The 25,628-nt window shown below is 39.8% G+C and overlaps 5 protein-coding genes across 5 annotated transcripts; 1 reads left to right on the top strand and 4 right to left on the bottom strand.

Moving 5' to 3' along the window:
* Positions 1 to 4,530: 4,530 nt before the first annotated feature.
* LOC101292408 (sufE-like protein, chloroplastic-like) lies at positions 4,531 to 6,613 on the bottom strand. The gene is made up of 2 exons (XM_004298947.1): positions 5,701 to 6,613; positions 4,531 to 5,277 (listed from the first exon to the last, which is right to left on the bottom strand). The coding sequence occupies exon 1, from the start codon at positions 6,410 to 6,412 to the stop codon at positions 5,702 to 5,704; it is 711 nt and encodes a 236-aa protein (XP_004298995.1). The 5' UTR covers positions 6,413 to 6,613; the 3' UTR covers positions 4,531 to 5,277; position 5,701.
* Positions 6,614 to 7,946: 1,333 nt separating this feature from the next.
* Positions 7,947 to 8,381, bottom strand: LOC101303617. Its single transcript, XM_004300878.1, has one exon. It carries the CDS (start codon positions 8,379 to 8,381, stop codon positions 7,947 to 7,949), a length of 435 nt encoding a protein of 144 aa, XP_004300926.1.
* Positions 8,382 to 11,082: 2,701 nt separating this feature from the next.
* Positions 11,083 to 15,528, bottom strand: LOC101292117. The gene is made up of 16 exons (XM_004298946.1): positions 15,479 to 15,528; positions 15,204 to 15,326; positions 14,579 to 14,717; positions 14,240 to 14,497; positions 13,826 to 14,000; positions 13,619 to 13,680; positions 13,344 to 13,507; positions 13,146 to 13,243; positions 12,848 to 12,906; positions 12,622 to 12,756; positions 12,527 to 12,542; positions 12,277 to 12,406; positions 12,006 to 12,165; positions 11,791 to 11,866; positions 11,598 to 11,648; positions 11,083 to 11,465 (listed from the first exon to the last, which is right to left on the bottom strand). Exons 2-16 carry the CDS (start codon positions 15,260 to 15,262, stop codon positions 11,245 to 11,247), a joined length of 1,803 nt encoding a protein of 600 aa, XP_004298994.1. The 5' UTR covers positions 15,263 to 15,326; positions 15,479 to 15,528; the 3' UTR covers positions 11,083 to 11,244.
* Positions 15,529 to 15,693: 165 nt separating this feature from the next.
* Positions 15,694 to 19,779, bottom strand: LOC101291822 (uncharacterized protein At1g04910-like). Its single transcript, XM_004298945.1, has 11 exons — positions 19,459 to 19,779; positions 19,328 to 19,378; positions 19,143 to 19,233; positions 18,942 to 19,018; positions 18,187 to 18,275; positions 17,798 to 17,917; positions 17,427 to 17,543; positions 17,138 to 17,281; positions 16,938 to 17,061; positions 16,632 to 16,823; positions 15,694 to 16,383 (listed from the first exon to the last, which is right to left on the bottom strand). Exons 1-11 carry the CDS (start codon positions 19,771 to 19,773, stop codon positions 16,024 to 16,026), a joined length of 1,680 nt encoding a protein of 559 aa, XP_004298993.1. The 5' UTR covers positions 19,774 to 19,779; the 3' UTR covers positions 15,694 to 16,023.
* A 3,149-nt stretch (positions 19,780 to 22,928) lies between these two features.
* Positions 22,929 to 25,514, top strand: LOC101291524 (ribose-phosphate pyrophosphokinase 3, chloroplastic-like). The gene is made up of 7 exons (XM_004298944.1): positions 22,929 to 23,332; positions 23,422 to 23,737; positions 23,836 to 23,931; positions 24,053 to 24,121; positions 24,404 to 24,532; positions 24,836 to 24,935; positions 25,116 to 25,514. The coding sequence occupies exons 1-7, from the start codon at positions 22,992 to 22,994 to the stop codon at positions 25,247 to 25,249; spliced, it is 1,185 nt and encodes a 394-aa protein (XP_004298992.1). The 5' UTR covers positions 22,929 to 22,991; the 3' UTR covers positions 25,250 to 25,514.
* Positions 25,515 to 25,628: the final 114 nt, after the last annotated feature.

Raw genomic sequence — 25,628 nt, 5'->3', positions numbered from 1 at the left:
ACATATATATATTTCACATTATATTAAGTGTTTAAATTTAAGCATGAACATAATGAAAAAATATGGTTTCAAAAATATTTTTTATAGAATAAAGACAAAATAATCTAGAGCCTTAGATTTGAGAAGGATAAGATTGAATTTTACTTTTTCAATGTTGCCTCAGCCTTGAATTAACGAGCAACATTAAATGAGTGTATCCGCCCATGCCTCAGTCTTGATTCAAATTAATATTTTAAATATGATGAGCGGCTATTTTAGATCGAAGAAGAGTTCGAAGGGCCAAAGGTCCGAATCGTCTGAGGGAACCTCTAGCAACCCCCAAACGTCGTTTTAGGGCCAGATGACAGCCAGACGTGCGAGCCTTCTGGAGACGACGCACAGGCAGCCGAAGGTGCCCCTTTCATCGAGGCAGGCGGCCGTCCCTCGTTCCTCGAGGCAGCTGTGGCCTCAGACCCAGACGGAGGTGTCTGCACCCCGTACGCCTGAGATACACCGGGCGCCCACTCCGGGTCCTACTTCTTCAGATAGTGGGTCATCTGGGGTACAGATGCCGCCGCCTCATCTGTTCCTTTCGCAGATGATACCGGCCTTACCTGTAGTTGATGGCTCAGGGACGTCGATTTATCCACTGCCCCCGCTAGTGACTCCATCAGCGGCGTACTGGTTCGTGCCTTTTGATACGCCTCTTATTTCCGCGAGGGTATCATCATCGGCGACAGAGACGGAATCCGTCGCGTCCGCCGCGAGCGCCTCAGGTAATCAGTGATGCATGATTTGTTTTCTTATAATTAATAATAAAGGGTCTCCAATTTTAATAATCAATTTGGTTTATCATGTGATAGGCACCGTCGGAGCGAAGCCAACAAAGAAGAAGAGAGGCCCCGTCACAGGGAAGACTCTCGAGAAGATCGTGGGTACCGTGGGGAGGATTATCATCAATACTGACGGGGATGGCCACATAGTATCGGGCGGGAAGTCGAGGACGTACTCCGGCCGCGTGGGAGCGCTCATTAGGGATAGAGTCCCTATGTTGTGGTCAAACTGGGGCGAGGTCCCGCAGGAGGTTAAGGACATGGTCCACAACGCGATGTCGGTGAGTTTACAAAATAATATTATGTATTACATTGTTGATTTCTCGAAAAACTAAATCAATAAACGGTTAAATGCATGTGTGGTTTGAGGTTCCTGAGCACCTGAAGGACAGCTGGGCAGACAGCTGGGAGGACGTTGTGCATGGGGGAAGGTACATTGGGAAGTTAATGAATTACAAAATTGTATGTGATATTAATAATATTTCTAATATTTTTGTTGTATCTGTAGGTACAAGGAGTGGAAGAACGAGTTGCGGACTCACTGGACTACGCACGGGAACGCACGTTCTGGTACCCTTGCTGAGTTCCAGTACAGGGAGTACGAGTGGCGTTGGCTTCTGACATCAGAATTCAACAACCCTTGTAAACAGGTATTTAAAAAAATTAATTAGTTAATTTGTCATTAAGTACGTCCGTTTTTAAATATTTTACTAATAATTTATTTTTTTCTTTGAAGGCCGTTACCCGGACGAACGCTTAGAACCGGCAACGCAACACAAGGAACCATCATGGCGGTTCTAGACCATTCGCTGTCTTCATGGACGAGGCGGCTAGGGAACATCCAGAAGTCAACTGGTACGTCTATACGTACGAGAAGGCATATCTTGACGCCCAAGAGGATATTGTAAGTCATCTTACGTTTTTAAATTTTTAAATTTACTTATATGTATGTCAAAATGTTAATTAATAATTTTTTTTCCTATCCATATAGGCGAAGGTGAGGGAGGCTAGTGACGAGGTGATGAGTGCTATAATGATGGAGACATGGCCGGACACGCAGGAGGAAGAGATGTCCGAAGCCATGTCCCGGATCGACATTTCGGATCCGACGATTGGGGAGAGGATCATGGGCACAACCTTCCCACCGAGAGCAAACAACTTCTACTTCCGGGGTTTAGGAAAGAAAGGCGAGGGGGTCCTGAAGACCACTCCAAGATTTCAACGAAAGGCAGCCTCGACCAACAGCATGACCATGTCCACGACCACCAGGACGACTCAGCTAGAGTCGGAAGTTCAGAGACTACGGGAACAACAAGCTGCTCAGGCTGCCTATAATGCCTCGCAGGTAGCCTATAATGCCGCGCAGGCAGCCTATGTTGCCGAGATACATGCCATCCAGCAGGCCCAGCAGCAGCAGATGTTCCAGTACATGCAAGACTTTACTGCTGCCCAGCTTCAGGGACTTCCGGCTCTGCCCATGCCTACGGCTATACCGCTACCCCAGCCGCCGCAACCTCCGCAGCAGCCCCCAGAAGCGGATATTAATTTAGACGATTTAGATTTTGTGTAGTTGATGAATTATATAGTTTTATGTGCTTGTTGTTGGTTATATGGAATTGTTTTGGTGTATTTTGCAGCTTGCTTGGAATGGTAATTTAGAAATTTCGGGGGTTTTTTTTTTACTGGAATAAACTTATAGCCGACGAAAAACGCCTTAATTCGTCGGCTATAGTTTTTTTATTTTTTTTAAAATAAGTTTTAGCCGACGAAATACGCTTTAATTCGTCGGCTAAATCCCTATAAAGCCGACGAAATAGACTATATTTCATCGGCTTTAGTTATTTTTTATTTTTTTATTACAAACTTTAGCCGACGAATATCTTAAATGTTTCGTCGGCTAAAGTCGGAGAAAAAACCGACGACATGTTTTTCGTTGGCTAAACTCTGGGACTATAGCCGACGACTTCTACATGTGTCGTCGGCTAAAGTCACCACAGACGACCTTTTCCCGACGAAATCTTAGCCGACGATCTTTCGTCGGCTAAGATTTTAACCGACGAATTAAGCTGACAGGCCGACGAAAATCTTTCGTCGGCTAAAGTGCTTGTCCTGGTAGTGACACAACCAATCTAGCCTAAAGGAAACTCGAAACTTACTAGAAATTATTTATTGAAATTGTCATGTCTGTAAAAAGTGCTTAAGGTGGCGTTCGGTAACGTTTCCATGCTTGTATTTTCATTTTTGAAAATGAAAATGAGATGTTCAGTGAGACAACAATTTTCTGAAAACGTTGAAAATGAAAATATTTTCACCTTTTACAAAGAAAAATTGAATTTATCAATTAGACATTTTCACTTTTTCATTTTGATGATCATTATGGGCTAGACTATATATAAGTATCATAATTGATAAGTAACATGAAGGGGGTGTATTGTATATAAAATTAGTGGAAGTTTTAAAGAAGTCTATAGAATTTGAAAGTCTAGGTGTATTCAATACAAACTTTTAAAAATTCATCAAAGTCTAAGTGTATTCAACTAGATTTTGAAAAATCATTATGAATTCCACCAAAGTTTAGGGGTATTCAATTAAGATTTTTTAAAATGAATAGAAGTTTAGATGTATTCAAAATATCATTCATACTTATGGAATTAGTAACACATGGATAACTGTAGACTTTGTAGTGTAAATTACACACACCAAACTCCAATATTTTCCATCCACTAGAGCAAAGATTTGGAAATGTCTGCGACAGACTTTTTCTTTACATGTGAATAGGTTGATCCTGCGATACATCATCTTTCTTTTTCTTTTTTTCTTTTTTTAATAATATTTTATGTTATCAACGTTCTATTCTATCTATTCTTTTCAATGTTTTTTGAATATTAACATTTTGTTGTCTTTCAATTGTAATGCTTGGAACCCTTGATAACCTAAATATTATTTACTAACTCTTGATACTAGAACTACATGATCATATATTATATTATATTTGCGTACATGAATTAAACTTGCATGTGAACATCTTAATGTCTCACTTTAAAACATGTGTCTTTGATTAATGTACAAGTATGTGTGTTGGTAACTTAAGTTAATATAATTCTTTTTTTTTTTAACTATGTTTATGTATCTCAATCAAATATTACAACTGTATGCATCGAAATTAGATAGATGAGTACTAAACTTATAATTTGTGTCATTATGTGTTTGTCATTGCATCTTTTTTTTTTTGTTTCTTGTAACTCTGTAATTATTGAGAAATCTACATAAGTCATTCATATGAAATCTGTAGATTTCAGAAATCAGTGAAAGTCTGTGATTAAAAATTGATGGTTTTAAGAAATCAGTGAAAGTCTATGAACTTTTCAAAGAGTCTGTAGACTTCTTAAAAAGTCAGTTGATTAAAATAAGTCTGTATGAATCCAAATACAATACATCCCCCGAAAATTAGATTATATGAGCGTTATGGGCTAGACTAGTGGACTGTAGATGAGATTAGATCAAAGCATTGGGCCTCGTTATTTACAGATCCAGACAGATCCACCCAGTGTTGGCCTCCATGTCGCCCTTGCTAACAAGGATAAAGCAGCATGGGTAGCTATCTGTATTGGATGATTCCAATACTTGATGGCTTTGAAAAATTGAATTGATGGGGGAGCAAGAGAGACCATATCTTGTTTGTTCGAGTCTATTGTGGGAATTCATAAGAAGACACTGATTCCGAATGGTTTCTAATAAGCGAAAGAAATTGATTTTACATACAGATGGGGGTATGTTCCAATCGATTTCCACTGCTGAAATATTGCAAGTCTATGCAGAAAGGTTCAAGCTTAAAGAAGAAAAAGCTATACAGGCACAATGTACACTATAATGAAAGAAGGCAGATGAGCAGATGGAGAAAACTCAGATGCATCATGATCAGATCTAATGTCCACAAGTCCACACCATGTTCCTACTCAACAATTTGCTTGAGAACACATGCCTGCAACATCAAGGAACTTTCAAGCTTGGCGCAACTTTCGCCTGATGATCTAGCAAAATGACTGAAGAATGTGACAGACAAACTTATCACGCCCCTTTTGTATATTGCAGGGCATGTCCACAAAATCTGAAAGGAAATCGTAGATAGGAAAACTGAAAAATAATGCTATGAACTTCTGCTACTTGTTTGTTTTGAAGAACAATTTGCTGACCAAAAACAGCAACAAACCAATTCAAAACCAGAAGGACTAAAACTGGAAGTGGCTTCATGACCAAATAAGCATGAAGATTCTAGCGTCACAACTCACAGATACAAATAATGATACCGGAGCACCCTTCACTCCTCGTAAACCCAGCTGCTAATCACAGAAAGTTCATCTGGCATCATCGATCAGATCGGTGATTTAACCAAATCAATGTTTGTCACATTAGACTATTGATATTGGCAACCGAATCAATAAGAACCTTTTGCTGTCCTGGTGGTCTGCAGCATAATTACAAGAACTTTGTTATCTACAGACTCTAAACACCCAGCTCCCATAACAAGCTACATCAAAAATTTCTATACGTGTGACTAGCACCAAATTTAGAGAGACATTCTAGTATTCTTTTTAGATACTTCAGTGAATAGTTTCCATAGTAAGTCTCAGATGCCAGAAGAAGCAGAACATATATTCTCTTGTACCAAACAAATTTGCAGGAATAATATAAGCATAGAAAGAGATCAGAGCTCTTAATTCTATTGTTTAACTAGATGTTAAATCAATATATCACTCTTCTTCTGCAACATCAATTTTGATTCTGCCCAACACTATATTTCCATTTCACCATTCCAAGCTTGTGCCAAGTTACCAACAACACACAAAGAGAGACACAGAGAGAGATAGTAAAGGGCTTAAAAGCTAACCTCATTCACAAACAGAAAAGGCAGACGGCCGCTGCTCCGACGATCTCTCCGCCGCCGTAACCAAATCCCGAGTCTTCCTCTGCATCGCCAACAACACGTTGTGCCATGTGTTCACTCTCGAATTAGCCTTACCATACAGTCCCACATTCACATCTTCCAAATCCTTCCCCCTTATTTCCAACACCTCCCTCGGCTCGGCGCCGTCGAGCATCCATATCAGGCACGAGCAGAACCCTTTCGAGATCTCCGAGTCGCTATCTGCTCTAAACCTCATCCTTCCCAGCTCGTCAAGCTCGGCCTCCATCCACACCTGCGTCGTGCAGCCCGGCACCCGGCTCTCCGGCTCCCTAGTCAACTCTCTACACGGCGGCAGGTTCGCCGCGTAGTGTAGCAGCCTCTTCACCCTGTCTATCGGCTCCGATAAGGCCTTGAATTCCAAGACGAGTATCTTCACCTTGTCCGCAACGAGCGGTGAAGAGGCTGGAGGCTCCGCCAAGCAAGACGCCAGCGCGCAAGGGTTGTGAATAATATTTGGTTTGATAGCATGACGGGAACTGAAGGCAGCGCCGGTGTTGCTGACGCATTTGATTGATGTCGAGCAGAGATTTTTTCTGTCGTTTGGTTTGCGTTTAGGGTTTAAGGAGTGAGTGGGGAAGAAGAAGGGAGGGAAAGTAGGGAGTGGTGTTGGTGTTAATGGGGTGGTGGAGTTCATGGTTGTGATGGAAAATAAGGAAGGTGAGGAATTGTGTGTGTGTGAGAGAGAGAGAGAGAGAGAGAGAGAGAGAGAGAGAGAGAGAGAGATAGGAGTGAGTTAGTTAGTCAGTTGAGAAAGGAAAGGAAAGGGAAGGGAAGGGAGATGAGATAGAGCAAGAAAACTGGAGATCCTTGAACCGCGCACCGTCTGTTTTGTCTGCGTCGGTTGCAGAGAGATGAAGATTTCAATGGGGGATATAAATAGCAAACAAGAGGCGCCAAATATTATGGATTGAAGAAAATAAAAATAAATAAAACAATTTGAAGAAAAATTATAAAAGCATTGCATGGCGGCTCGGGCATCATCATGCGATGCACATAATTTAGTAGAGTAAGCATGATTAGTTTTTTGGAAAAATGATTTGTTTTTAATAAGCTTTGAATTTTTCATTTCAACGAAGTGGCACTATACACGTTTAAGCTCTTTAAATCGGTTTTGAGTTTATATCATAATATTTTTTCCTAAATTGTTTTCATTTGTTCTTCACCACATATTTATTCTTAAAAGACATAACCAACTCGAATAGTATACTTTCGCGTGAAGAAAGAATTTCAATCAAACAAGAGCAAGTTTGGACTGATTAATCGAAGTCGACATTCTTTGCCTAAAATCCATTTAGAGGGAGTACGCAATCCAAAGGTTTTTGGATTGAAGTAACCAAAATTGCAAGGCACTCTATATAATCAAGACAGAGACTAGACTTTTGCAGATAGAGAAAAGAAATGGACATGCAGTGTTGGCTAGTTATAAGAAGCCGGATTTTTCTGCTATTCATATATGTACAAGAGCCAAACCCATAAGAAGCCTCCATATTCAAAAATCATCATACTCAACCTCATACAAACCATACTAATTCCGACATGCCAAAATCACTATTTCTAAATATCTATGATATATGAGTACATTGTCAAGACTGAAAAGTTCTAAATTATTATTGGCAAATTAATCTAAGAGGTTATAATACTTTGGGTTTTTCTATTAGATTCATAGTCTTGAGGCTGGAGGCTGGAGCCGCCCTAATCACTCATGAAAGATGGGAGGAATATCCACTTATTTTAAACCAAAAGAAAATGGTAGTGGACTGAATATAGATCATAGTTATCATACCCTAGTTAAACAATGACTCTTTATCAGTTCATGTAAGCGCTTACGTAGCCAAATCACTAGGGACAACAGATCGGATATTGGGTGGAAAAGTTCCATGTCTCATGATTGAGATCTTACACCCTTTTTGCCCAGCTATGATCATATCTATATTCCATTTAAGTGTTTATCATCAAACAAGTTACTCATACTGGTTTTTTTTTTTTGTCAAGAATAGAACTACATTGGAATAGACCTCAAAGATCGAGCAAAACATAACAAAAAGAAAGCTAACAAAGCTGAAAGAGCAAGAGGGAAACTAAACACTGCTATAAACCACTACAGACAAAAAGCAAAGAAAGACAAAAGCAGATAAAAGAGCAAGAGCTGCTGTAATCAACAGCAAGTCTCAGTCAGGGGGGCCATCGCTCTTAAGAATATGAAGGAGGGAGGTTGGAGGCGTATTAGCCCAGTCCGAAGAGCACAACCTCACCATGGCAAGCTTCGCCGCTGCGTCAGCAACCCGGTTAGCTTCACAGGGAACCCAGTTCCATAACACCTCATCAAAGGCAGGCAACAGAAACTTCACTCTATTGAGAATAGGTAGAATTTTCCAATTGGGAGTGAAAGTTGGGGAAGAGAGAGACCTAATGACCTCCTGGCAATCACCCTCAATGATAACATTTTTCAAATTCAGAAACCTTGCAATTTGAAGACCTTTAACCACCGAGTCAGCCTCGGCCTCAACAACAGAATTATGGGAGCACAAGAGACTTGCACCAGCAATAGAACAACCCCTATGGTTACGCACCACTAGACCAATCCCACTGTGTTGGTTACTCATCTTCCAAGCTGCATCAATGTTAACTTTTACCACATTTGGAGGGGGAGGATGCCACAATTTGCTTGCAGTAGGTCTCCGAGGCTCATACTGGTTACTAACACCAGATTTTATATATCAGGGGCTCTAAGAATTTGAGGCCCTAGACCTGGGCCTGGCTCGTCTTGGCTTAATAATGAAAAATTCTCGCTTTTTGAGTCTTTAATATTTGAATAATTTTAAATATACACCTCTAATCTCTTAATACACATCTCTTATTTAATACACTACCAATCTTAAACTGCCTAAAATACCCTCAATATCTAAAACTAATAATAATATGTTATTTAATATAATTATTATATATTTACTATTTCACAACTCTTTTTACGTATTCTCTATTATTTTCTGTTATATTTTTTTTATCGGGTTAGAAAATTTTTTTCTTGATATTTTTCAATTTATAATCAAAAGAGTAATATTATATTCGAACTCCAAATATCCAATATGACATCAATCGGCTAGAATTTGAAAAAAAAATAATAATAATATTGAACATACATAATTTTTTCAAAGTTAAGAAACTAGTAGAAATACAATAGCATAAAAACTAGTTTTTAGTCTGCAAGATAAAAACTAAAGTTGATAAAAAAAAACAAATGAATCGGTAAATAGTAAATGTAACTACGACAATAGTCGAAATGCAGGTGATGAATTTTGGAGAAGAGGTTTTTAATTATTTTCTTTTGATGCGTAGTAATAGTGAAGAAGAGTTAGGTTTTAAGGAAGAGAAGGTTTTTTTTTTTCCCTAATTATTGATGGATGTTTTTGTAATTAAACATACCTATAAAATATGGGGCCAATTACATATAAATCCATTTTGAGACATTTTTTCTCACATAGGTCCACCTCAACATTTTTACCCACATAAGTCCACCCAAGTCTAAATAAGGTTTTGTATTAAGTATTGAAGTTCAACATAATTACAGACTGCCATCCAATAAAAAAATTAGATTTTCTCCTTTATATTTATAAGAATGCCACTAGCATAAAAAGTCAACAACCACTCTCATTTCGGAACAGTCTCCGGCGGACCTCCGGCGAGATTTCCAGCGGACCTCCGGCGAGGTTTCAGGCGGACCTCCGGCGAGGTTTCCGACCGACCTCCGGCGAGGTTTCCAACCGACCTCCGACGATGACAAAAATTACTACTACCAGCTATAAAAGCTACTACCACCAGCTACAAAAACTACTACCACCGCCTACAAAAGCTACTACTGTGAGGTTTCCGATGAACACAAAAGCTACTACCACCAGCCATAAAAGCTACTACCACAAGCTACAAAAGCTACTATCACCGCCTACAAAAGCTACTACTGTGAGGTTTCCAATGAACACAAAAGTTACTACCACCAGCCACAAAACCTATTACCACCAGCTACAAAAGCTACTACCACCGCTTACAAAGCTACTATTGTGAGGCCGAAGAACGACTAAAGCTACTACCATCGGCACCAAAAGACTACGTACTGGTGATACCAAAAGCTACTACCACCGCATACAAAAGCTACTACCACCGCCTACAAAAGCTACTACTGTGAGGTTTCTGATGAACACAAAAGCTACTATTACCAGCCACAAAAGCTACTACCACAAGCTACAAAAGCTACTACCACCGCTTACAAAAGCTAAAGCTACTACCATCGACACCAAAAGCTACTACTGGTGATACCAAAAGCTACTACCAGCGGTACCAAAAGCTACTACTTACTATTATAAGGACCAAAAGCTACTACCACCAGCACCAAGAGCTACTACTGCTTATATCAAAAGCTACTACCGCCGACACCAAAGGCTGCTACTATTGGTGTATCAAAAAGATACTATCGTACACAAACTATTATTGTTACAATTTTAGAAGCTTCCCTTCTGCTAAGGCCAGAAATTGAAGCAGAGAAGTGATAGATGAGGAGCTCCCGACTAGTCGCTTGAGGTGTGAAAGGTCGGCGAGTCGGTGACGGAGTTCCCAACTCCGATAGCGGCTGATGATGAGTCCGCGAGCGTCGTTGTTGCAAGACAGACGGCGGAGCCAAGGCGTTGTCGATCCAACGGAGTTGAGATGCAAGCGTCATCGCCGTCGATCTGGCAACATTGAGGTCAAGGCGTCAACGTCAACGTCGAGCCAGCGTCGTCGTCGATCTAGTAGCGTCAAGATCTAGGTGTCGTCATCATCGATCTGGCGACGTCGAGGTAGAGTTGGCGACGTTGAGGTCGAGGTGTCATCCTCATCTATCCGGCGGTGCTGAGCCGGTAATGACTTGAGACGCCGCCATGGCTGGGGATTACGGTAGCTTTGGCAGACATGCATCTTCTCCGTGTTGGTCTGAGAGCCGCCATGGCCAGAGATTTGAGCTTAGAGAAGAGAGGGATGATGAAGATGAAGAGCCAAAGAGAGAGAGAAGGGAAAGTGAAAAGTGAAAACGAGTCATGTGATAGAATGGAGAGAGAGAGAGAGAAACAGATTTGAAGGGAAGGGAGGGTATTTTAGGAACATCAAAAAAGTAAAGTGACAGGTTTAGGCTTAAAAGTGGACTTATACGGGTAAAAATATTAAGGTGGACTTATGTTACAAAAAATGTTGAGAAAGTGACTTTAGTGAAATTTTCTATAAAATATGATATGAAATATAAAATAATAAAGGTGTGTATTAAAAGATTAGAGGTGTGTATTTAAAGTTTCTCTTAATATTTAGAGATGTGATTAGTAGGCGAGACATGTCTAAAACATACACTATAAGATTTCAATTTGGTGAAGCTAAAACAAAGTTTTTATTTTCATTTCTCATTCTTACATGCATCTGCCTAATCCTAATAGGTTTTATCCTCTACTAACCACAATGTAGGACAAATAGGGCAGTCCCATGAGTTTCTACACCAAATGATATGGCCTGGTCTATAATCCCCAAGTCTTGTCCGCTCCATACTTCTGTGGCTTTGCAGGGACCTGCACTTACTCTCGAGCCTGGAAGTGCTTTCGCCAGGTCTGATTTTTGTGCAGTTATGGTAGTTTTTGCTGAGTTCAGATTGAAAAAGGCTACATATATTTCTCCTGCAATGCCAGAAAGAGATGTACTTAGATTTACAACAGAGAAATATGCATTTTAAGTCATGGTAGATCTGGTAGTGGGACTTCTACTGGCTAAGAATCTGTTTTAAAATCAAGTTTGAAAAGTGACTTTACCATTTCTTCCTGTGGCGATCCAAGCACGAACTCCTACAGAATTGGCTTTACCTGAACAGAGGATACAATTGTGAGTTAGAACCATGATATAAACAGCAAGCTTCAATTGACGAAAATAAAAACAACAAGCTTCTACATTCACAACAGAATCAAATCAACAAACAAAGACACTCAGTTTCAAACTTATCAGTACCTTTAACAGAATTTACTGTCGCACATAGGCCCGAATAGCTATTTGACAAGGTTCCATTGGGGTTCAACTCCCACATCTGTTAATATCAAGTATGTCAGGTTTCATTTGAGCTAATCTAAGTTCAGGAAACTACTATCTATAAAGCATTTAACCCTCAGTGGTGTATGCAAGAGATATCATATTTGTATAGATCTATGAATCAGGACTCGAGTTACCTGATTTGCATCCCATCCGCAAGGTGAAAAGAAACCTCTCTTGAGCTCTTTTGATGTGAGCTTTCTTTTCGGAGAACCATGCAAGCACATGTCCTCCTTGTCACTAGCTAACAAATTGACCTTCCCCTGGTATTGCTGTTTGTACATTATGTCTTCTTCTCTATATAAGCATTGAGATAAGAATAATCAAGTTTTTGTAACAGAAAAAGTAACCAACTAACCATAATAACAAAGGAGACAATTGGATGTGGAATAGATAAAGCACTCTTACACTGCCAAAAGAGATTCTCTCTTGTTTAAGCAAAAAGGTGTCTGGTATTTCTTTCTCGAGTGTTCTTTCCAGCAGATGTGTTCAAGATCTTGGTCAAGAGCTTTAGTGGACCACCCAATTGCTTTCTCATCTGCACAGCTAGTGAGATGAAGAACCTGTGAATCTGAAGTGTGTAAACTTTTTAATTGTCTTCTTGATTGCCAGGAGTTAACCAGATCATCATTCTCGATGTCCCCTTTACTTGAAGTACCTGAAATCAATGGAAACTGTAGATGCAACATAATAAGCTTCCTGTTGTTGTCATTACTAAGAATTTTTTATTTCTTGAGAAAATGCGGTACACACCTCCTTATTGTTGGAGCTAAACGAATTAATCTCCAGCAAGGTAGGATTTGTGAGGAGACTAGTTGTGGCAGCATCAAGCTTTCTCACATCCCCTCCAAACATGAGAGGAGATTTGGCAATAGACCACAAAGTCATCTGTGAAAACAATCACACTTGGTCAAACACTCAGATTTCTCAGCTAATTGTAAGGACTTGAAAGACTTATTTATCCTCCTATAGTAAGTACCTGAGTTCTTTGCTCGTCTAAAGTGAGTTTCGTTTGTCTGTGTGGACCATCATTCGAACCTAATATTTCAGAAAACCAAAGAGAAATTATGGTTCTCATCCATCCGAAGCAGATCCTGATTTAAACAGTTCAAACTAAGGTGTGGCCAGGACAGTATTAACTCATTTAAAGCCATAAGATGAAAACCTTACTCCTATATATTTAAGTGACGGCATATCTAAATTAACATCCTTCATCTATTCTTGATATTGAAAGGAAATCCAGTGCTATAGGAAGGAATAGATTTTGAGTCCTATACCTGGATCGGTAAGCCATCCCAGGGGAAGCATATCTAAGTCAGGCCATGATTTTCCCAGCAAGCCGTTTGTTCCTATCAAATTCGCAGCAGCAAAATCCCTAATATGGCAATGTATCCGGTGATGATGACAGGTTACTAAACATGAAAAACAAATGTATTGTGTGAATTTAAGCCTTGACTGAAAAACATGTTTTTTACCTGGTAACATCAAAATGGGCTGCTACATCGCCCCATGTGTCCCAATCATCCCCTGTTATACGGTACATATTGACTATACCAGTTAGACCTTTGGCCAGAGCAGGTGTTACTTGGGTTCCAGGCGAGAGAGAATACACCACAGGATGGTCAAATTGCTTTAGAACCTGGGAGAAAACATGCATGATTTATAAAGTTTAAGCACCCACTTTCCACCAGAATAGTATCGAGGTTATAGGATGTTTGTGGATGTGTTTGTGAGAGAGAGCGTAGCATACCTCCGACACAACGGTTATTTCACCAACATCTATGTCTTCACCAAACACACAATCATTTTTCACTGCAAGAGGGTGAAGGAAGAAGCAAATCACTAACAAAATTAACATATCTCAATTAAATGTTTGCTCATATTGAATGACAGGAGCAATGACAATACTGTTCCAAATTCCAAGCACAATAGTTTCCACTCATGACAACCTACTCACCAAAATCAACACCCCACTCGTCATACTGTACATAGAGAGATTTTAAGAAGGCTTTCCCAGCACCCAATGTAGTATTCACACTCATGAAACCATTTTGCATCCAGGCGCAACGCCGTGCTGTGATCGCTATGTCTTTTGCAGTCCATATTCTTCCAGACTCTTTATAAGCAGTCCCCTATTATAGATAAAAGAAAAATTCTTAGAGCACTTAGATCAATTCTTATAACTAGTCTTGAAATTCTCTTGTTGCATCAGTTATATGCTCCAAATGACAATTAGTATTCATGATGTGTGTGCTTTCAGTTTCTTCATCACATAATAACTACCACGAAAGATGTATGAATCAAAACTAATGCAAAATATAATGACAAAATCCTAAGCTGAATGTTTCCTTGTGGCATAAGAGAGCAATACCGTGGTGACATCGAAGATAGGGGTATTCGCATTTACTGCCTGAGTACTAATTCCTCTCATGAGATGAATCCCAAACTTTAAACCCATCTGATGTACTTTTGATGCCACTTCAGTGAACCCATTCCCACCTTTGGAGGAAGGCCACCTACCTGGGTCAGGTATAGGCCTCCCCCATTTATCGATTACATCAAATCCAAGAGAATCAACATAAGCGCCTGGAACCTTTCTCCTATACCACAGGTAATCCACAACAGCATACTACATTGAAAAATCACATCACAAGTTATAACACACTCATACTTGAGAAGCAAATTCAATTCTTGTGAATTCAATGAGCACCTCATATCCATGTGGAAGTAGCTGCTTAGCTATGACATCAGCACTTGCCAAGTACTCTTCCTCGGAAATAGTCCAACAAAAGGAGTCGTACGAATTCCAACCTCTGGGTGGGGTGCTAGCATGTTCTTGTGATGATACCCTAAATCAACAACACCATTTCAATTTTGCACTCATAGTTTGCATCATGAAACCAAATAAAACCTTGAATAATTCACTTAAATGCATCAAAGAAAAACATTAAACACAGTACCTGATGTGTAATTTTGATTAAAAATGATAATAAAATAAGGATAACAATAAAGAAAAACATATAATGTTTCCAACACAGAGCATTGATTCCCAGTGCCATAGAATTTGGAAACAAAGTTTTGAAAACTGGGTATGGAAAGATTAATGATTTGAGCTCAGGATCCCAAAAGACAGAACATTTCGACAGCAGCATATATCACCCAGATGCACATTATACAATAAAAAAATGGAGTTGACAATTCTCAAGTAAAATCCCATCGTGATCATGAACACAAATAATGGGTCATTGACTTGGTGATCATCTCTGTACTCATAATCAAAACTAAGCATGATGGTAACGATGATGACATGGTAAGGATACAAGTGATTTGATTACCTCTGGCTATGAAAACCGAGGAACAAGCACAGAAAACTCAAGACAGAGATTTTCTTCATTACTAAAAACTGAGCTGAACTGAGCTGAGTACCGAGTGTTGGGAATCTGAGGAGAGAAGAGGGTCTGAGAGAAACAAAAGGATCAAAGAGAGCGGTTAAATGGAGGCAAAACTCTGATACTGACAACTTACTGGTCCTATCCGAATTTTACCATAATATAGAATCAACAAATTTCTATGAAAAAAAAGTTACAGAACGGAGATTTGGATTTCTTACTAGCTGCTGATTCTGTCTTCATACATTTCCTTTTCTGTGCCAGCTATCGTGTAATGTTTTCTGAGTTGGTTTGAGCGCAAAACTGAAGTAGAAACATCATTATCTCATTCTATTTGAGGCAGTGATGTTGGTGTGTGATGCCGATTCCTACACGTATTAGCAATAAACACAACCTGCCAGCGCCGGCTGTGCTATTCGGAAGTGGACTGGTTCTTACAATCGAAAAAATCTGACTTGGAAATGATTCTACAATGTTGGTTTGGGTACATTGTCTTCCATGTAGTCTTATCCTTCTTTGAATGATTCAACAAGAGACTGATACATGACAAACATCTTTCACATTTCTCTAATAATTTACAGTTATGATGATACATCGAAGCTATTTGAATTTCTGGACACGGACCAAAAAGATTTGTATACCCTAAATTTTTCCTCCTTGACTGCCCAGGACACATTTCATCTCACATTATGGTATCCGAGCTCTTGGAGGAGGAGGTGCTTCTAATAATCAGTGTGGGGTGTTTTCCATTTGATATCCTTGTTCTTCAAGCTTTGCACATGCAAGGAGTTAGGGGATTCTCCCACAAGTCATAGTTAGGGAAGGTCTCTTCTGGTAATCCTGTCCGTGTTTCGTGGGTGATGACCACCTCCTCAGCGAAGGTTGCCCACCCCATGTAAGGGTCACCAAAGGATTTGGACATCAACCCCTTGTCTGGTTTTATGGATTTGAGACGGTGACCCATGTACCTGCGTGCCCCGATGATCAGCTTGGCAAAGTTGCCTCCATGGGTCATTACAAATACATCAGACTTCAAGCAGACCAGGAAATCAAGTGCGGCTAAGCTAGTCACATGCTTCCTGAAGTGATCCAACTCCTGCTTAGTTGCCAACTCCTCCTTGGTTACCTGTCATGAACAATTACAATGAGCATATCATCGAAGTGGAAGAAAAGGATTCCAAGAGAAGCAGCATCTGTTTATCCCCAATTTTCAACTTTCAATGGTGATCCATAACAACCCCAGCTACAATCATTGGGAAAGAATTTTCCACAATGAAAACTCACTTGGTACTATAAAAGCTATAGATTCTTCAAATCAATGAACTATCTACAGCAGACAAGATCACTTGGTAAAGCTTCCTTAAAAGTACATACCAGATTTGGAAACATGTTTCTGAGTGGTGCCATTCTGTTGTGGCCACCATAGACCTGTCCTGAAGCAACATAAATTTGAGTTTCTTTAGGATACCCCATTGCTCGAAGAATCACAGCTACTTCCCCAGGCTCAAGGGGGCATCTCCCTTCCTTCCGCTTCTGCAAAGCTAATTGCCAGAGATGGGTACCATTCTGCAAATCATCAAGAAGAGTTAGAAAAGAAAAGGGGAACAATCAACATCATACTGGTGTACTTTAAGATTCCAACTGATGCCAAAAGGTTAGCCAACTGCATATTCTATGTACCTTATATCGTCTTGGCCATTCTTTTTCTCTGTACTTTGCCATTAAAGCTTTCTCTTCCCTTGTGCCCACAAAATCACAGAAGGATAGACCTACCATCCCCTTCTCAAACCTAAGATGCAGGGCCCTGCCAAGTGGAAAGTTGTTAGTGAATCCTAGCAGGAGCCTAAACAGGTTATCATATAAAATGGAAATTTACATACATATAAGGATTGGAACTTCCAGTGCGGTTTCTCATCCTTGAAGCCAATAAATCAGCCATCTGCTCTATCTCAGGAAGAAATTTAAGAGCATGATAGTTCACCCTGCACCTCAGCCTGTTGATTTCTTGAGGAACATTGTCATACCTGAAACAAAAATGGCATGATATTGTACAGTTAACTATAGTTGAGTCATTCCCTAATAGCTTATATCTGGAGGAAATATAACTGCTTTACCCAATCAATAGTCATATTTCGTAATAAAAAAGTAGCATGTATTTCAAAAACTAACCCAAGACGATCAACAAAAGGCTTCAGGGCCATTATCTTCTTCTCCTTGATTCGAGGCAGAACATTGTCGATGTAAAACTGTGCTGGTGCATATTTTGGAATGTTTTTAACTGTTCGCCTAAAAGAAAAACATTTCGCAGATAAATGTCAGTTGCAGCTACAATATGATATAAATACACAAAAAAGATACTTTAGAAGAGATAATCAGTACTGTCACTATGGCTTGATTTACTGAGATTTAAATAGCGTTGTTTAGTATTAATATTAGTACAGGAGAAGTGCAATGTAAAGAATACTCCTTTCATTACTTAACATTTTCTCAATATTTAGTAAAAGGTTGTATTTTCATCAGAGAGAAAGAGAGTGTTTAACCTTATGCTAGAGAAGAGCTCAGTTCTGTCAGTAAACCACTCAGGAATGTCACGAACAATTCGTACATCATCCTTCAGGTAATCAATGAAATGATCAACATCAAAGATATCTTCAAATTTCCTGCAGATATTATCAAATGAATAAAAACCAAAGCAGTACACCAGTAAGAAATTAAAATAAAGGCAAAGTAATGAATGATTCTTTTTGATAAATCTAGGCAAAGGCAAAAGTCTTCTTATGAAGAAATATGCAAACTTTGAGAGAGGGAGATCACTTAAAATTTTCAAGACAGTAACAGAGACAATTAACATGGACAGTGATGTCCTTCTGTTGTTTGATTCTGTAAATACTGTTTATAATGATTATAATGATAATTACAGTAAACTCACGTTTGGTCTTTCCAAATCTGGTCTTGCTTCAACACCGGCAAAATAAGGGTGGCGTTCATTATTTTGGCCACACCTACAGCATTGCATATCTGGCAAAATAAGGGTGGGGTTCATTATACTGTTCAAAAGATATGCACAATGGTAAAATATGTTGCAAGCCATGGCCAATCAGTTACACACAACAATACAGCAGAATCATCCATAGATTATTTCAAAAACCCAATATCACAAAAATTATCTCATACTAATATGCAAATAACCAACCAGACTAGTGCACATTTCCACCCTTATCCTATTCTGAAGGAAGTTATCTGCTTCCCCCGACCCCTTTTAGACCAAGGGTAATCAATGGAATGCGAAATAGAAGAAGCATACTAGTGAAAAAATTTGTGTAAGAAAGAAGCTCAGACAAGCTACAATTTCAAAAGCAAGGACCAGGCAACCTCTCCTCACCACAGAGAGATAAGCAAACATAATGAGATTTAAGACAAGCTGATAAACAAAACTTAAGAGCGACTGTTTATTAGCAGACATATCCTTCTCATCATGCCATCCAACTGAATATCAACTGAAAGACATCTTATCTTTTGGCTGTAACAGATTAACAGTAAAAGCTAATCACTTCTAACTAATCGTCTATAACCAATATTTAACAAACATGCTAATCTGTCTACCATGTATCTTAACGTCTATCAACTTCATTCTAACACAGCACCAATTTCTTATCAACATCCAAGTACAAGAGTAGAACTTACAGCTATTCTCTGCTGATTTAGACCACCTTCTGCGTGAATAAATATATAGCCATTCGTTTCATTTTCAGGCGGAAGATCTGCACATAACCAGCACTACAAACTTGAACACCCAAAGAGAACCGAAGCTTCAACTAACAATAAACAACATCATAGATCTAATGCACATTACAGTCCTATCCAATCAAAACCAGCTCAGCTCACCTGAAATCCCACCGGCACGACGCTCAGCGCAGGGCTTCCAAGATGTGGTTGCCGAATACGGATTCTCCCACAGCGACGGCGCTTCCTTGACCTAAATTAGTAACATTAATCCTCCAAACATTTTGCTATTGATAGCATGCATTTGAAATCAGCAAATAAACCAAAAACAGTTTCAAAACACTTACATAAGGACAGTGAAGAGTAATGCCATCTTTTTTACACAAGTACGGAGCATTCTACAAAGCCAACACAAACAAAGTCAAATCTTAACCTAATTCTCAATCACTCAAATTTCTCCAGAAACAAGAATCTGTACCACTCTTTTCACGATTGCGAAAATGGAGACGAATCCGAGGAGCGCGACTAGGATGAGGAAGAAGATTGAGATCTTGGAGGTCTTGGCGTCGTCGCCGAGGAAGGGGCAGAGGGATTGGAAATGAGACCAGAAGGGACGGTCGCGATCTTTGAAAGGAGGGCGACCGCGGCCGTCGTCGTCGTCTTGGTGAGGCTGAGCGTCGGAAATCAAGGGGGAGGAGTCTTCGTCGCGCTTCATCGGAGAAGAAGTGGCGCGGGGGCCGAGGGAGATGGAGTGCCTGAGCTCCGCCATTGCTCGCTTCGGACTGTAAGTCATGTTTTGTGGGCTAAAGGAAGGAGTGTGGGGCATAAGGTAAAAAAACGTGTGTGATAGAAACTCAAAATGATTGAGTGCGCTAGGGAGCACGGTGCTTTGTTTGGGTGGGCAAATAAAAGGAAAGGATAAAATTCATTCGGAAATTTGTGCGGATTCGTGTTTTTAAACTTTTTTTTTTTTTTAGTACAAATGTAGCGTTCTGAGTTCAAACAAAAAGCCAACAACTAAATATTAAACCAAAATGCAGATTTTCTAACTCTAACAGTAGAACTCAAATCATCAAAAAAGGCTTGTGCAGCATGCACATGGGGGTCTTCAAAACTCATGAAGCCCAAATCACGGGAGATACTGCTCTTTGTCAAAACATCAACAGTCATATTAAATTCACGAAAAATATGGCTGAGTCTAGCATTTTTCATTCTAGACATGACCTTACAACAACCATCAAGAAGGGAGCCTAAAGGATGGAGAGCTAGATTAGAACTTTGCATCAAATGATCAAATTGACCAAAATTGCAGAATCTAATTCAACTTCCAAGTTTGAAATCTGCAGCTTAACAACAAGCTTCAAACTATAAAATAAGCCCTAGGTTTCAGCATCCAGAACATTGCCGACTCCCAGATTAATCTGAAAACCACCAATCCATGCACCACAGTGATCTCTAATTACCTCTCATGCACCAATCTTTCCTAAATTAGAAGCATGACTACCATCAATGTTAAGTTTATAAAACCCTGCTGGGGGCATTTTCCATGATAGCATAGAGTAGCTATACATAGTGGCAGCATTGGCCCTATTCTGAGCCTTTTTCCGATCAACAACATAATCTCATATTAGACTCTCAAAACAGGAAGGCATGACAAAACTATTATCAAATATCTACTTGTTTCTCCATTTCCAAATATACCAGCAAACAAAGATAAAGAGGTTGCACCATTTTATACCATCTCTAACAATAGAATGATAGTGCAACTGAGCATTAATCCAACCAATCCAATCCAAAGAGAAAGAATTAGAGATAGTACCCGGTTTAGAAAAGACTCTCCAAATATGAACAGATCTAGGACAATCTCTGAACAAGTGTAAGAGAGTTTCATCAGTGGAGTGACATATGGGACATGAGGCATCATTGGAAAGTCTTCTGGTGACTCTTTGAACATTAGTTAGTAGTTTCTTATGAAGCATAGTCCAGAGAAAAGTTTTAAGCTTGGGAGGAATGTCAAGCTTCCAAATCAGCTTCCATTGAGATCCATTGGAATTAGAGAAATCAAATGATGAGTTATAAGCAGACTTAACTGAAAAGCAACCATTCGCAGTAGCTCCCCAAATCAAAGTGTCACTCCCACAATTCTCAAAACCAGTAGGCACATTGATAATTTGGTTAACAACATCAACATAGTGATATCCCAGCCATCATTATTCCAAAAATCACAAACAGTAGCGTTTCTATTAATAGTGGCAGAGGGGATATCAAAATTTATAAGCGCTTCAGGAAGTAACCAATGATCATACCAAAATTTAATAGAGGTAATTTTCTCTTATTTGTTACGAGCTCTAAACTGGTTTAAAGTAGCACTAGCAGAAAGAAGGAGGCTTTTCTCCGAAACTAACACAGCAGATGAGGAGCTACTAATCAAAGTAACCGTCTGCCAACAAAGTTCGCTTCCTTGTGGATATGGTGAGAGAAAATGTGCTAGAATCAAGAAGACAACTTTTGGATATCTCTGATGAAAGATTTTAAACTCTAAGAATAATCACATAACTTGTTAAGGAAATCGATGGCTAATTTTGAGTACCCATTTCAAGAATGATGCTTCTATAGTTTAGATAAGAGTCTATAAGAGTCTCTGAGCAGACGATCTTCGAGGGAACAACATTTGGCCACATAAACAGAAGACTTCCCAATACTTTTGGCACTAACGATAATATGAGAAACTAGAGTTGTCTTTGATGACAAACCCATAAGCAACGTTGCCATAAGATATTACCAAGCCATCAAAATTGAGTTTCATAACATTTTCTAGAGTGGCTCGTCATTTAATATTAACAAAGAGGGGCTACTAGTACCGTGACATGAATTAAAACTTCTATAATTTATGGTTAAAGAGGCAGCAACAAACACCACCAAGTTGAGATTATTGTAACAGCCCAGTCCCCTCCATTGAGATATTGTCCGCTTTAGGCCCAACGGCCCTCACGGTTTTGTTCTTGAGGTTTCAACCCAAAACGCGTCTTAATTTAAGATGTTAGCTCTGCACATATAAGCACAACACCTTGTCTCTCCCGAGCGATGTGGGACGGGTGCACCTACTAGCCTGTCTGCCTAGTTAGGTCACCACAATCCACCCCCCTTTTAGGGCCCGACGTCCGCGTCGGCACACTTCCGGCCAGGGACAAGCTCTGATACCATATGTAACATCCCAGTCCTATCCATTGAGATATTGTCCGCTTTGGACCCAACGGCCTCACGGTTTTATTCTTGAGATTTCACCCCAAAATGCGTCTTAATTTAAGATGCTAGCTTTGCACATATAAACACAGCACTTTGTCTCCCTCGGGCGATGTGGGACGGGTGCACCTACTAGCATGTCTGCCTAGTTAGGTCACCACAATTATTTTATGAAAATATGATTATTTCATGATCTGAATATTTTGTCCTCTGTATCTAAATATTTAGTTTCATGATCTAGTTTTAAGGAGTTGAGAATTTCTATAAACATTTGTTGATGAGCTATGACCAACGTCGTTAACTGTATCCGAACAATCTCATTTCATCCTATGTTCAAAATAACACACCTCAAGTCTTGAGACGTTGACAAAATGTCATACCTCACATTTTTGTCATTTTAAATATTTCTTTTTCTCCAAGTCCTCATATGCTACCTAGTATCCCCCGGCTTGTCACTCAAATAACCATAACTATCATATCAAACAGAGGGGAAAAAAACTCAAAACTTTATCCATAAACTATAGGTATAATCTCTCTTCAGTAAATGAAAGGTTGTGAGTCCAACTCACGAAAAACTAATTTTTACCGATTAAAAAAAAAACTATAATCTAGGCCAAAAACGGCAGCGTTTAGAAGGAATGGGCAATTCCAGAGTTTCAAAAGGCCTACCGGTAAACTAACCGACAGCCATGAGACACAGCGCCTAGCAAGGAAGCAAAGCAGCGTTAGGACTCTTGAAGAAGCCCACACGTACGCTGTGACCGCCACATGGCGGCCACTGGTGCCCTCCCCTCTTCCTACCAAACCCCTAACCTCCCGCCACCTTCACTCAAATCCTCCTCCTCCTTCTCCTCCGCCGCTCTCGTCTTCATCAAACCGCACAAGAAGAACCACAACAGTATCAGGTGCGATATCACCAGCCCCAACTCTCCGGTTCATTTCTTCACCAACAACACCTCGCCGGAGCATCTTCCGGTCCCAATGGCTTCCGAATCGGCCGTCAAGAACGCCAAGAAGGTCTGCCTCTTCTACTGCGCCGAAACCAAAGAGCTCGCTCAGAAAGTCGCCGCCGAGTCCGACGGAATCGAGCTCCGCAGCATCACCTGGAGGTAGTACACCTCTCATTTCCGCATTTCGCAACTCTAAACAATCTTAATTTTTGCTGAAAAATTTTCCGGTGTTTGGAATTTTTGATCAGGAAATTTGCTGATGGATTCCCGAACATTTTCATTCCTAATGCTCATGCGATTCGCGGCCAACACGTGGCGTTTCTGGCGTCGTTTAATTCTCCGTCGGTGATTTTCGAGCAGCTCTCTGTGATCTATGCGTTGCCGAAGTTGTTTATAGCCTCATTCACGCTTGTGCTTCCGTTTTTTCCGACGGGGACGTCGGAGAGAATGGAGGATGAGGGAGATGTGGCCACTGCTTTCACACTGGCCAGGGCATTGTCGAATATTCCGATTTCGATGGGAGGGCCTACTAGTTTGGTTATATATGATATCCATGCCTTGCAGGTTTCTGCATATTAGCAACACACAGCTCTGTTAGTTTATAAGTTTGTTTTTTGACGAAATTGTGACTGGATTGTTGTTATTGTTTTGTGCATGTGTAGGAGAGGTTTTACTTTGGTGATAATATCTTACCGTGCTTTGAGAGTGGTATCCCATTGCTTAAAACTAGGCTTCAACAGCTCCCTGACTCTGACAATGTGAGTCTCTTTTTTCTTCTTGTTTTTGATGTCTGAGTTATGGAGTGTAGATGTTTTATAAGAACAAACTTTAAAAGCTGTTTTATCCCTGACATGTTGTGCTGGTATTTTCACTATTCAGATATCCATTTGTTTTCCGGATGATGGTGCATGGAAACGATTTCATAAGCAGCTACAGCACTTCCCAACGGTATGTATTTCCGTATACCAATGAGGATCTGTTATTAAGGGTCTGATTGTTTTGTCTCTTAAGGGCCTGATTGTTTATCTATGTGAATTAGTTATGTTAAACAGTAGGATGGATATGCCAATAAGCTGGATAAAAGTTTCCCTTTGCAGGATGCAGTAAATGGCACACTCTATCCTCTTATGTCATTTAAAAACTCCATCTTCAATTTGATAGCTGTACTGGTTAGTGCAGAAAAGCATGCTTATTTGTTAACTACATAACATGTCAACAATGGAAATGCAGATTGTTTGTGCTAAAGTTAGGGAAGGTGACCAACGCATTGTGCGTATAAAAGAGGGAGACCCTAAAGGACGGCATGTTGTGATTGTTGATGATTTGGTTCAATCTGGTGGCACACTGATAGAATGTCAGGTATCCAAATCCTGAATGAACTTCTTGCTTGCTGCCGCGTATTAATAAAATTGAAAAAGAAAAGGAAAAGGTGGGGATGATTGGTTTGTGTTTAACCCTTTAAGTTTGATCATAACAAAATCAACAGCTTAGTTCGGATAGAATAGATGACTCAATCAGTCAATAGGGCTAAAACTTCGAACTAAAACGGATGTTAGACTCATCTGCTAGTTGACAGAGTCCTGCTTAAGGTTCATTTTCTAAGCTTGTCCACTTGTTGATAAGTAATCTGAAATTCTATATTACATTCTTGTATTGTTTTAGAAAGTTCTAGCCGCCCATGGAGCAGCAAAGATAAGCGCTTATGTAACACATGGGATTTTCCCTAATAGATCATGGGGACGCTTCAAAAGTGATAAAGGAGGTATTGCATTCTCTACTGCTTCTTTTTGCCTCTGGAATTGTATTGATTACTTTCGCAGTTCATTTTCTTTCTCTTGTATAATCTAACAGAAAGTAAAATCAGTAGTTTGGTGCGAACTTGGTTTTAACTCAAAAAGTAGGACTTCTCATCACTTTGTGCAATCTTTCTTTTCACAACCAGGGAACCCTGAGCAGGGGCTCACATACTTTTGGATTACAGATTCTTGTCCCACAACAGTGAGAGATGTGATGCACAATCCACCATTTGAAGTTCTTAGCCTTGCTGGTTCCATAGCGACTACTCTTCAAAAGTAGGTGAAACTTAGAAAAAATCGAATAAATGTTCTTTCTCCCCAACCCCTTTCTTCCTGTTTTTTTGTGTTTGACGGATTTTGGAGTCATTAGGCATAGAGAAAGTATGCGGCTTTGAGTAGTTATCCGGCTGAGAATTTTTCACTTCTTGCAGCAGTTAGATCATCAAATGACGCCAACTTTCAGCGGCATTGATAAACTGTTGTGTTCTTTTTTTCTTTCTGTACAAACTGTTGCACTTTCATGACAGTAAATGTCATCTTTAATTAGTGCAAGTTAATAAATGGGGAGGAACATAAACTCAATGGTAAATTGGTAATGCAATATCCGTAGATATCTTGTGTCGATTCTTGACTATTGACTATTATACGTAAGATATCAG

The sequence above is a fragment of the Fragaria vesca genome, linkage group LG5 (assembly GCF_000184155.1).
Source record: "Fragaria vesca subsp. vesca linkage group LG5, FraVesHawaii_1.0, whole genome shotgun sequence".
In the NCBI taxonomy this organism is placed as follows: Eukaryota; Viridiplantae; Streptophyta; class Magnoliopsida; order Rosales; family Rosaceae; genus Fragaria; species Fragaria vesca.
This window is presented reverse-complemented; position numbering and strand designations above follow the sequence as displayed.